Raw genomic sequence first — 10940 nt, 5'->3', positions numbered from 1 at the left:
CTGGTGCTGCCTCTCCTCCAGCCACTGGTCTAGAGACCAAAGAAACACAAGGTGAGGGAAGTGCTTAGAAAGTCGGGAACAGAGTGGTACTGGCCAGCACGTGCAAGGATGGTGGAAGGGCTGGGAGCATCCGATTGGGGACAGTTTCTCTCTGGAGCAGGGGAGGTGGGGTGGAGAAGGAGGGCTTGCAACAACAGTGGAGAAGGATCCACATGCTGGATGGGAAACATGTGGAGGAGACAAAGCGAGGGAAGGCGAGGCAAGGCAAAGCGAGGGAAGGCGAGGCAAGGCAAAGCGAGGGAAGGCAAGGCAAGGCAAAGCGAGGGAAGGCGAGGCAAGGCAAAGCGAGGGAAGGCGAGGCGAGGTGACGAAACACAGGGCAATGCGAGGCGAGGCAATGCAGGGTGTAGATCTGTCTTGACTGGAGTCTTACACGCGTTGTCTCCATCCGCAGGGATCCCTTGGCTTTTCTTGACACAATGCCCCTGTGGAAGAGCCACACGCAGAATTACTCTGGCAAAACAAGCCATTTGCAGGCAGTATGTGCGACTGCCTTGATCACAGTGTACATGGCTTCTGTGGGGAACGACTGGAGGTGCACTCTGGGGGTGCGAGGCGGTGCAGCCCAGCTCATGCTCGCTTGGGACTTGGTTGTCAGTGGTAGGGCTCTGTGCGCACCTCGTGCTACAGTCAGTGGGACCAACTGGTGAGCAAAGTCCATCCCAGTGCAAACGACTGCTCAGAGGGGGAGAGCTCTGTGAAGACGTTTGCCAGCTGCTCTAAGGAGACAGGGCGCTCTGGGTGAAATCGCTGGCGTTTGCTCTGAGTTTTCCCTGGCAGCCCCTCCACTTTGTGGGGACGGCACCTAGGTAGTTATGATGGAAGAAGACATGGAGAAGTCAAGAAGAGGAGGAGCTGTCCTGTTGGTGGATCGCCGCTACAGTCCACGGCTGATCGATTATGCAGTACGGACAGCTGTTCCCTTGGGATCCCGTTGACAACCTTTCCACCATTCCCAGTGTGCTGCCTTCCCCTCCTCCATACAAAATACAACCGGCGTCATGGGTGGCGGCTTCAGCCCAGTGGCCTTCTCTCAGGTAAGAAAGGCAGACTCACCGTGTGTGCAGAAAGCCCTGGGAAGACGCACGCAGAGATGAATGTCCCGAGAAGTGCTGGATGGAGCGGGCGAGGTAGAGATTGGCATTGGTGTCATCAAGCAGGAGAAAAGCAGCACTGCTCGGCATGGTGCTCTGGCAGAGCCGCTGCCCTGCCTCTGGCTGTGCGCTGGGCGGCCAGAGAAGCCGGCCAGGGAGCCTTTTGCCCTGCTGGAGATGGCTGTGAGGGTTGTGTCCGTGGCCGCCTCCTTTGTCTCCTTCTGCCTGAGCACTGCGGTTCCGGTTCTGGGAACTGTCAGCAGGCTCCTGCCTGCCTGTCTTAAAGCTGCGCAGCTCCCCTTGGGCAGCCTGGCCCGGAGTTTTACAAGGGGCAGCAGTTTTGCAAGCGGGTATGAGCGCCTGCGAGGATGTTCAGGGCCCTTGTGGCCAAGAGGATTTGGAAAGGTCGAGCTGTGGCCTGGCTGCACCAGGAGGAAGCTCCCAGCACTGGAAACCTGGTCCTGGCACCGGGGAGCCTGGGGCCCAGCACAGGTGGCACCTCGATTCCCTTATTTGGCCAAGCAAGCGCTTCAGCCTCGAGGCGATGCGAGAAGGAAAGCTCCCCGGGGCAGAGGTGTGAGAGCCCAGGCAGCCCCCCGGAGCGTTTTGCTCCGCCCTTTGGGCGGAGGTTTGGAGGCGGCTTTGAGCTGGCGGAGGGAGGAGAACACAGGAGCTGGCCCCCTTCCTGGGAGCTCCCTGGGCAGCCTGAGGAGCGTGGAGCCTGACGCGGTGCAGGTTTACGCGGCAGCCTTGGTGGGACTGGCAGAGGCTGGTGAGACGCGGCTGTCAGGCTAGGGAGGAGCAGGGCAGTGGGTCGGCGGGACTGTCAACGCTGGAGGGGGAAGAGGGGAGTCCTGACCCTCTGGCGAGGACGGGAGCTGTCCTTTTGGGAGAGGGGAGGCTGCAGGTGGCACGTGGCAAAGGGTGGGAGACGTGATGTGAGCAAGGGGCGTGAAAGGGGGCGCAAGAGTCTACACGCCCCTTTTGCAGGTGACGCAGACCCTCCTACGTACTGTTTCTGCATGCCTGCCTAGAGAGACAGAGCGTGAGCTGTCTGGAAGCAGGACCACACCTGCACTTTGAAACGCCGCCTCTTCTAGCTGTGCTGGAGAAGATGCTGGCTGGGGCTGACTGGGGATGGACGAGATCCCTGCCAGACCTACAAGGAAGGCTAAGTCAATGCAAGGAGAGCTGAAATGCTGCAGAAGCACCGGCTTGTAGTTGGAAGCCACAAAGGGAGGTGGGCGAGGAATAGCCCACCTCGCTTCCTCGGCTGAGGGGGAGAGAGGCTGTAGGTGGAGGTGTCTTGTGGTCGGAGGTGCACTGGGGAGAGATGGCAGGGAGGAGCACGTGAGGAGCAACCTGTCACACAGCCGCCGCCACCGCTACCGCAACTGCCGCAGGGAGAGGGGCCCTCCTGAAGCAAGAGCCGCCAGCCAGGGAGGCCTCACAGGTGCTGCTGGATGCAGAACCAGCTCCCAGGGCCACCAGCAGCAGCAGGCAGTGCGGCTGGGGAGATGGACACCTCGCTCGGGCAGTGGTTGGGCTCCCCGTCATCTGCAGGGCGTGCTCGAAGGCTGAGGAGGCCATCTGTGGGCAGGGATGCAGCAAGGCAGCCCTGACGGCTGCTGGCCCTACAGGAGCCAGGGACTTCTTGCCCAGCTGCAAGGGACAGTGTCCTGAAAGGAGCCCACTGCCTATGGCTCACCCTCCCCTTCCTCCGGGAACGCCGATGGCTCTCCTTCGTGCCCGCAAGATCTCCCCAGAGCGACACCTCTGTCTCTGGACGGCGGGGAGAAGGACCACGCAGAGTCCCACGCTGGGATGCAGCAGAACTTTAATGAGGTCAAAGAGGGAAAGGGGGTCCTCTGAGTGGGGGCCACGGTGCAGAGAGCACCAGGGGTAGCTAGGAGCCTTTGCCCCTTGCCCAGGGCGGCGTTTGCACCGGGCATCTGCCTGCCTGCTCCTGAGAGGGAGAGGGGCAGCGGGTCCATCCTCGCGTGGGGCTTAGCAGGTGCTCACAGCCCAGGGGCTTAGCAGAAGACAACAGAGAGAAGAGAGAGGGAAACGAGAGTGAGAAACAGGCAGGTTGGACGAGGGCCATGTTTTCAGAGAGCCCTGGCGCGCCTCTTCCTGCCTTCCTTTGCAGGCGGAGCCGCGGATGCTCGGCCCCCCCTGAAAGCGAAGGCCAGGATCTCTGTGCTCAGTCCATTACCGTCTTCTGGGTTCCTGGGGGTCCTTCTGCGGGGCCGCCTGCGGCAGCTTTAGCAGGGGAGGCATGTTCTGCCACAGTAGCGGCTGCAAATGCCAGAGAGGTCAAAGCCCCCGGAGGAGATGGGCACTCCCTGAGAGCTGAGGATGCTGCCAACGGCAGCGGAGGTGGAGGATCCCACAACGGTGCTCTGTGGGAAGGAGCTGAGGATGGGGCCGGGCAGGGTCACCACCACGGGGGAGGGCTCGATGACGACGGTGGAGTTCTGGCACTGCCTGACGCAGGGCTCGTTGCAGCTGTTGGCCAGCGGGGTCGGGCCGCAGGGCTGGCAGGGTACACAGGGGTTGCAGCAGGACATGTCTCGGGGTGGGAGGTGCACCTGGGAGAGAGAGCAAGAAGGAGCACGGGGGCGCGTGAGCAGCAGCCTGCCCGCCCACCTCGCGGGAGACAGGGCACGTGCTGGGCGCGGAGCCGGAGGCTTTGCAGGGATGCCCACGCGCCTCGTTGCCTGTCCTCCCGGGCACCATGCAAAGAGAGCCAGGCCCACAGAAGCTCTTCCCTCAACAAGAGCCCAGGTGGCCCCTCAGCCCAAACTCAGCCCCTCTCCACGCCAGACCTTCTCCCCGCTTCCCCTCCCAGGGGTGGCAGCCCCAAGCCCCGGTGTCGGACAGAGCTTCCAACTCACTTGCTTCCGAAGGAGAAGAAGGGGAGTGAAGCGGATGAGAGAGTGAACGGCTGCGATGGCTTTTATACTGGTCCTGCACTGGCCCAGGTCCAGAGGAAGCTTCTGCGGAAGTAGTAATTTTCCAGGAAGCTGATCTGAAATGCAAAACATCCCAGCTAATGATACGGGCTGTTTTGGTTTTCTGCATGGCTGCCCTTTCATTTCCTTGTTTGGCCGCACCCACTCCCCCTTGAAGGTGATGGCTCCTTTTCAAGCGCGGGACTGGGAGCCCCAGGGATTCCTGGGACAGGCGCACACCAGTGCCCGCAGAAGAGGAGTCCCAAGCGCCGGAGGGGTCGCGTGCAGGCTGGCGTCATTGGCCTGGGGCGCTCGTGTGGGCTTCTTTGCAGCCCCATTGGCAGGAAGGGTCCTGCCACTCCCAGCCCTGCAATCCTCGCCCAGAAGGCCAAAGGGCTCCCGAGCCGGGCGATGTGCCACGTCCCCTTTCTCCCACCCTCCAAGCTCTCTCTGATGGCTGATGGCCGTTGTCTCGGCAGGCGGGTGCTCAGCACTGCTGCTTTGGACTCTCTTCCTCCTAATGCTGCTCTGGGGAGGCCTTTGTGCACCTCTTGGGCCTCCTCCTTCGCTCTCTGGGCTCCCTCTGGGCACCCCCTGCCAACGCCAACGCCAACGCCATCAGCGTGCCTGGAGCCTTGTCCTGCCCCAGGGTGCTCCAGCCCAGCCCTGCCAAGGGGCTTCCCCGTGTGTCCTCGGCCGAGTCCACGGTTGCCCATGTGTAGGCAGGGCTGCTTGCCTGCCTTGCCCTCGTGTACGCACTGGAGCAGTGTGCGAGGCAATTCCACAAAAGCATGAGGAAAAACCCTTTTACTGTGAGGGTGGCCAAGCCCAGGAGATACTGCCCAGGCAGCTTGTGGGGTCTCCATTCTTGGAGCTATTCAGGACCACACGGGGCAGTGTCCTGATCAAACGGCTCTCGTTGAGCCAGCTGCGAGCAGGAGGGTTGGACCTGACCATCTCCAGAGGCGCCTTCCAACCTCAACGGTTCTGGGACTGAGGGCCTCGGTGATCTGCCGCTCATGAGTCACGAGGCTCAAGATGCCGCTGCACTCCCTAACTGTGGAAAGCACAAGCCGCTTGCGCAGCTGCGTGGCCCAGCTCTTCCCGCTCACAGTCACGGCCTACGACCGATCTGTTGCTAGGTGGCAGCCCCAGGGGTCCCCGGTGACATGCGAGGGAAGGTCTGTGCCACTGCGGTGGCAGGCCTGAGGGCTGGGGCCACTCTCCCCTTGTTGGCAGCCGTGGCACTCACCCTCTCTTTGCCCCAGCGCAGCCCCAACGGCATCGGCTGCTGCTTCTGTGAGGCAGCGCCCACGCTGGCCTGTGCTGAGAGCTGCTGGACCGGTGTGCTCCTTGTCTCCAAAGGCGGCACTGATTCCCTGGTGTGCAGCCTGGCCTCGCTGGGGCCCTGTGGGGTGACTCTTGCGTTAATAGTTGGAGTCTGAGGAGTGGCTAGGGGGAGACCCTGCTGTTGAGTCACGAGGTTCAGACAGGACCCCCTTGCTTTCTGGAGTCCTTCTCAGAGAGGACCCTAGCTGCGGCTAAGTCCAGTCTTCGTCTCAGGCTTGGTCAACGCTTTATTTTCCAAGGATGGTAGATGTAACCACCCATCAGAGTATTTGTTGTTAGTAACTAACTTGGCAGCTGCCCAAGCCGGTCGCGTTCAGTGAGAACGATCACGGCTAGGTGAATGAGTAGTGCAATTTATTAAAGCAACAGATACACAGGATCTTTGGAGTACCGGTGATAAGATTGCTGGTTACAAGACACGCATAAATACCAAAGATACGAGTACGCTGCTGGGCTACAAGTATGCTAAACGAATATGAGGCGACTCTGTGCAATGGCTATTTACAGGGCGACTCCGATGCCTTAGAGATTTACGCAGAACAAATACGAAGCACCTCTAATGCGTTAGAGGTTGAAAGTGACTGTGTAGAGGTTTCCAGTCTTACCCAAAGGCGTCCCAATGGCGGGGAAGAGAGGCTCAGCCCGTCGGCCGATCCCAGAAGTCAGAGTGGCACGCGATGGTATCTTCCCTAACAGCCTTTTTCTCTTAACCTATTCTATACTGGTTTTCAACCTTTCAGGTGGATCTTGACGAACTCCAGTCATACATACCTTTGTTATGATTGGTGTAGAATTTCCTCTCTTTGCTTTTAAAGGTGTAGACTAGAAAACTTCAAAGCGCATGCCCAGTGAGGGGTGGTTGCACCTTAGAGGCGGGTAGCTTTTGGGATGGAGGTGTGTTTTGCTCTTGTAATGATATTATATTGAGCAAAGTTCACGAAAAAGACAGCATTTTGTCAAAAGCAAGGCAGACTGTCGGCTCAGGGTAGCAGATGTGCGGTGTACCAGTTCCGTGGTACCTCGCGTTCCAATTTATCACAGAGCCCGGCCGGATTTGCAGTGTACCAGCCCCATGGCCACAGAGCCTGGCCAGATTTGCAGTGTACCAGCCCCATGGTCACAGAGCCCGGCCAGATTTGCAGTGTACCAGCCCCATGGTCACAGAGCCCGGCCAGATTTGCAGTGTACCAGCCCCATGGTCACAGAGCCCGGCCAGATTTGCAGTGTACCAGCCCCATGGTCACAGAGCCCGGCCAGATTTGCAGTGTACCAGCCCCATGGTCACAGAGCCCGGCCAGATTTGCAGTGTACCAGCCCCATGGTCACAGAGCCCGGCCAGATTTGCAGTGTACCAGCCCCATGGCCACAGAGCCTGGCCACGGTGTCTCCGCACCACTCCACCCTCCGGACAAATCCTCTTAGATTTGGTACACCAAGTTCTCCTGGCATTGCCGACATCTAAGGTTACGAACCTAGGGAAATTCCATGGAATGGATTCCTGACCCGGCAACTGCACCCTACCCTGAAAGCGTCTTCCATGCTGCAACCTTTCTAAAAACATAAGTTTAATTTCTAAGTCACCTATAGCGATTATTCCACAGTGATTCAGCTCTCCACCAGGGCACCAGGTATGAGAAGGAGGATGCAAGGCAGCTGCCACTTGGCTGTGGCTGTGCCGCTCTTTAGCTGTGGTTGTGCCGCTCTTCGGGCCATGGCCCCTGATCCCCACCCGCCCTCCCTAGCAGCCTGTCCCGGGACAGAGGAGTGTCTGTCTTCAACAGTGCTGGTGCTGCCTCTCCTCCAGCCACTGGTCTAGAGACCAAAGAAACACAAGGTGAGGGAAGTGCTTAGAAAGTCGGGAACAGAGTGGTACTGGCCAGCACGTGCAAGGATGGTGGAAGGGCTGGGAGCATCCGATTGGGGACAGTTTCTCTCTGGAGCAGGGGAGGTGGGGTGGAGAAGGAGGGCTTGCAACAACAGTGGAGAAGGATCCACATGCTGGATGGGAAACATGTGGAGGAGACAAAGCGAGGGAAGGCGAGGCAAGGCAAAGCGAGGGAAGGCGAGGCAAGGCAAAGCGAGGGAAGGCAAGGCAAGGCAAAGCGAGGGAAGGCGAGGCGAGGTGACGAAACGCAGGGCAATGCGAGGCGAGGCAATGCAGGGTGTAGATCTGTCTTGACTGGAGTCTTACACGCGTTGTCTCCATCCGCAGGGATCCCTTGGCTTTTCTTGACACAATGCCCCTGTGGAAGAGCCACACGCAGAATTACTCTGGCAAAACAAGCCATTTGCAGGCAGTATGTGCGACTGCCTTGATCACAGTGTACATGGCTTCTGTGGGGAACGACTGGAGGTGCACTCTGGGGGTGCGAGGCGGTGCAGCCCAGCTCATGCTCGCTTGGGACTTGGTTGTCAGTGGTAGGGCTCTGTGCGCACCTCGTGCTACAGTCAGTGGGACCAACTGGTGAGCAAAGTCCATCCCAGTGCAAACGACTGCTCAGAGGGGGAGAGCTCTGTGAAGACGTTTGCCAGCTGCTCTAAGGAGACAGGGCGCTCTGGGTGAAATCGCTGGCGTTTGCTCTGAGTTTTCCCTGGCAGCCCCTCCACTTTGTGGGGACGGCACCTAGGTAGTTATGATGGAAGAAGACATGGAGAAGTCAAGAAGAGGAGGAGCTGTCCTGTTGGTGGATCGCCGCTACAGTCCACGGCTGATCGATTATGCAGTACGGACAGCTGTTCCCTTGGGATCCCGTTGACAACCTTTCCACCATTCCCAGTGTGCTGCCTTCCCCTCCTCCATACAAAATACAACCGGCGTCATGGGTGGCGGCTTCAGCCCAGTGGCCTTCTCTCAGGTAAGAAAGGCAGACTCACCGTGTGTGCAGAAAGCCCTGGGAAGACGCACGCAGAGATGAATGTCCCGAGAAGTGCTGGATGGAGCGGGCGAGGTAGAGATTGGCATTGGTGTCATCAAGCAGGAGAAAAGCAGCACTGCTCGGCATGGTGCTCTGGCAGAGCCGCTGCCCTGCCTCTGGCTGTGCGCTGGGCGGCCAGAGAAGCCGGCCAGGGAGCCTTTTGCCCTGCTGGAGATGGCTGTGAGGGTTGTGTCCGTGGCCGCCTCCTTTGTCTCCTTCTGCCTGAGCACTGCGGTTCCGGTTCTGGGAACTGTCAGCAGGCTCCTGCCTGCCTGTCTTAAAGCTGCGCAGCTCCCCTTGGGCAGCCTGGCCCGGAGTTTTACAAGGGGCAGCAGTTTTGCAAGCGGGTATGAGCGCCTGCGAGGATGTTCAGGGCCCTTGTGGCCGAGAGGATTTGGAAAGGTCGAGCTGTGGCCTGGCTGCACCAGGAGGAAGCTCCCAGCACTGGAAACCTGGTCCTGGCACCGGGGAGCCTGGGGCCCAGCACAGGTGGCACCTCGATTCCCTTATTTGGCCAAGCAAGCGCTTCAGCCTCGAGGCGATGCGAGTAGGAAAGCTCCCTGGGGCAGAGGTGTGAGAGCCCAGGCAGCCCCCCGGAGCGTTTTGCTCCGCCCTTTGGGCGGAGGTTTGGAGGCGGCTTTGAGCTGGCGGAGGGAGGAGAACACAGGAGCTGGCCCCCTTCCTGGGAGCTCCCTGGGCAGCCTGAGGAGCGTGGAGCCTGACGCGGTGCAGGTTTACGCGGCAGCCTTGGTGGGACTGGCAGAGGCTGGTGAGACGCGGCTGTCAGGCTAGGGAGGAGCAGGGCAGTGGGTCGGCGGGACTGTCAACGCTGGAGGGGGAAGAGGGGAGTCCTGACCCTCTGGCGAGGACGGGAGCTGTCCTTTTGGGAGAGGGGAGGCTGCAGATGGCACGTGGCAAAGGGTGGGAGACGTGATGTGAGCAAGGGGCGTGAAAGGGGGCGCAAGAGTCTACACGCCCCTTTTGCAGGTGACGCAGACCCTCCTACGTACTGTTTCTGCATGCCTGCCTAGAGAGACAGAGCGTGAGCTGTCTGGAAGCAGGACCACACCTGCACTTTGAAACGCCGCCTCTTCTAGCTGTGCTGGAGAAGATGCTGGCTGGGGCTGACTGGGGATGGACGAGATCCCTGCCAGACCTACAAGGAAGGCTAAGTCAATGCAAGGAGAGCTGAAATGCTGCAGAAGCACCGGCTTGTAGTTGGAAGCCACAAAGGGAGGTGGGCGAGGAATAGCCCACCTCGCTTCCTCGGCTGAGGGGGAGAGAGGCTGTAGGTGGAGGTGTCTTGTGGTCGGAGGTGCACTGGGGAGAGACGGCAGGGAGGAGCACGTGAGGAGCAACCTGTCACACAGCCGCCGCCACCGCTACCGCAACTGCCGCAGGGAGAGGGGCCCTCCTGAAGCAAGAGCCGCCAGCCAGGGAGGCCTCACAGGTGCTGCTGGATGCAGAACCAGCTCCCAGGGCCACCAGCAGCAGCAGGCAGTGCGGCTGGGGAGATGGACACCTCGCTCGGGCAGTGGTTGGGCTCCCCGTCATCTGCAGGGCGTGCTCGAAGGCTGAGGAGGCCATCTGTGGGCAGGGATGCAGCAAGGCAGCCCTGACGGCTGCTGGCCCTACAGGAGCCAGGGACTTCTTGCCCAGCTGCAAGGGACAGTGTCCTGAAAGGAGCCCACTGCCTATGGCTCACCCTCCCCTTCCTCCGGGAACGCCGATGGCTCTCCTTCGTGCCCGCAAGATCTCCCCAGAGCGACACCTCTGTCTCTGGACGGCGGGGAGAAGGACCACGCAGAGTCCCACGCTGGGATGCAGCAGAACTTTAATGAGGTCAAAGAGGGAAAGGGGGTCCTCTGAGTGGGGGCCACGGTGCAGAGAGCACCAGGGGTAGCTAGGAGCCTTTGCCCCTTGCCCAGGGCGGCGTTTGCACCGGGCATCTGCCTGCCTGCTCCTGAGAGGGAGAGGGGCAGCGGGTCCATCCTCGCGTGGGGCTTAGCAGGTGCTCACAGCCCAGGGGCTTAGCAGAAGACAACAGAGAGAAGAGAGAGGGAAACGAGAGTGAGAAACAGGCAGGTTGGACGAGGGCCATGTTTTCAGAGAGCCCTGGCGCGCCTCTTCCTGCCTTCCTTTGCAGGCGGAGCCGCGGATGCTCGGCCCCCCCTGAAAGCGAAGGCCAGGATCTCTGTGCTCAGTCCATTACCGTCTTCTGGGTTCCTGGGGGTCCTTCTGCGGGGCCGCCTGCGGCAGCTTTAGCAGGGGAGGCATGTTCTGCCACAGTAGCGGCTGCAAATGCCAGAGAGGTCAAAGCCCCCGGAGGAGATGGGCACTCCCTGAGAGCTGAGGATGCTGCCAACGGCAGCGGAGGTGGAGGATCCCACAACGGTGCTCTGTGGGAAGGAGCTGAGGATGGGGCCGGGCAGGGTCACCACCACGGGGGAGGGCTCGATGACGACGGTGGAGTTCTGGCACTGCCTGACGCAGGGCTCGTTGCAGCTGTTGGCCAGCGGGGTCGGGCCGCAGGGCTGGCAGGGTACACAGGGGTTGCAGCAGGACAT

At 60.4% G+C, this 10940-nt stretch overlaps 2 protein-coding genes across 2 annotated transcripts; both read right to left on the bottom strand.

Annotated features, from left to right (window-relative positions):
* Nucleotides 1–3418: 3418 nt before the first annotated feature.
* LOC135317314 (feather keratin Cos1-1/Cos1-3/Cos2-1-like) lies at nt 3419–3724 on the bottom strand. The gene has a single exon (XM_064473354.1). It carries the CDS (start codon nt 3722–3724, stop codon nt 3419–3421), a length of 306 nt encoding a protein of 101 aa, XP_064329424.1.
* Nucleotides 3725–10634: 6910 nt separating this feature from the next.
* Nucleotides 10635–10940, bottom strand: LOC135317311 (feather keratin Cos1-1/Cos1-3/Cos2-1-like). The gene has a single exon (XM_064473335.1). It carries the CDS (start codon nt 10938–10940, stop codon nt 10635–10637), a length of 306 nt encoding a protein of 101 aa, XP_064329405.1.

This window comes from Phalacrocorax carbo, chromosome 25 (assembly GCF_963921805.1).
Source record: "Phalacrocorax carbo chromosome 25, bPhaCar2.1, whole genome shotgun sequence".
Classification (NCBI taxonomy): Eukaryota; Metazoa; Chordata; class Aves; order Suliformes; family Phalacrocoracidae; genus Phalacrocorax; species Phalacrocorax carbo.
The sequence above is the reverse complement of the archived record's forward strand: the minus strand, read 5'-3'. Positions and strand labels throughout refer to the sequence as shown.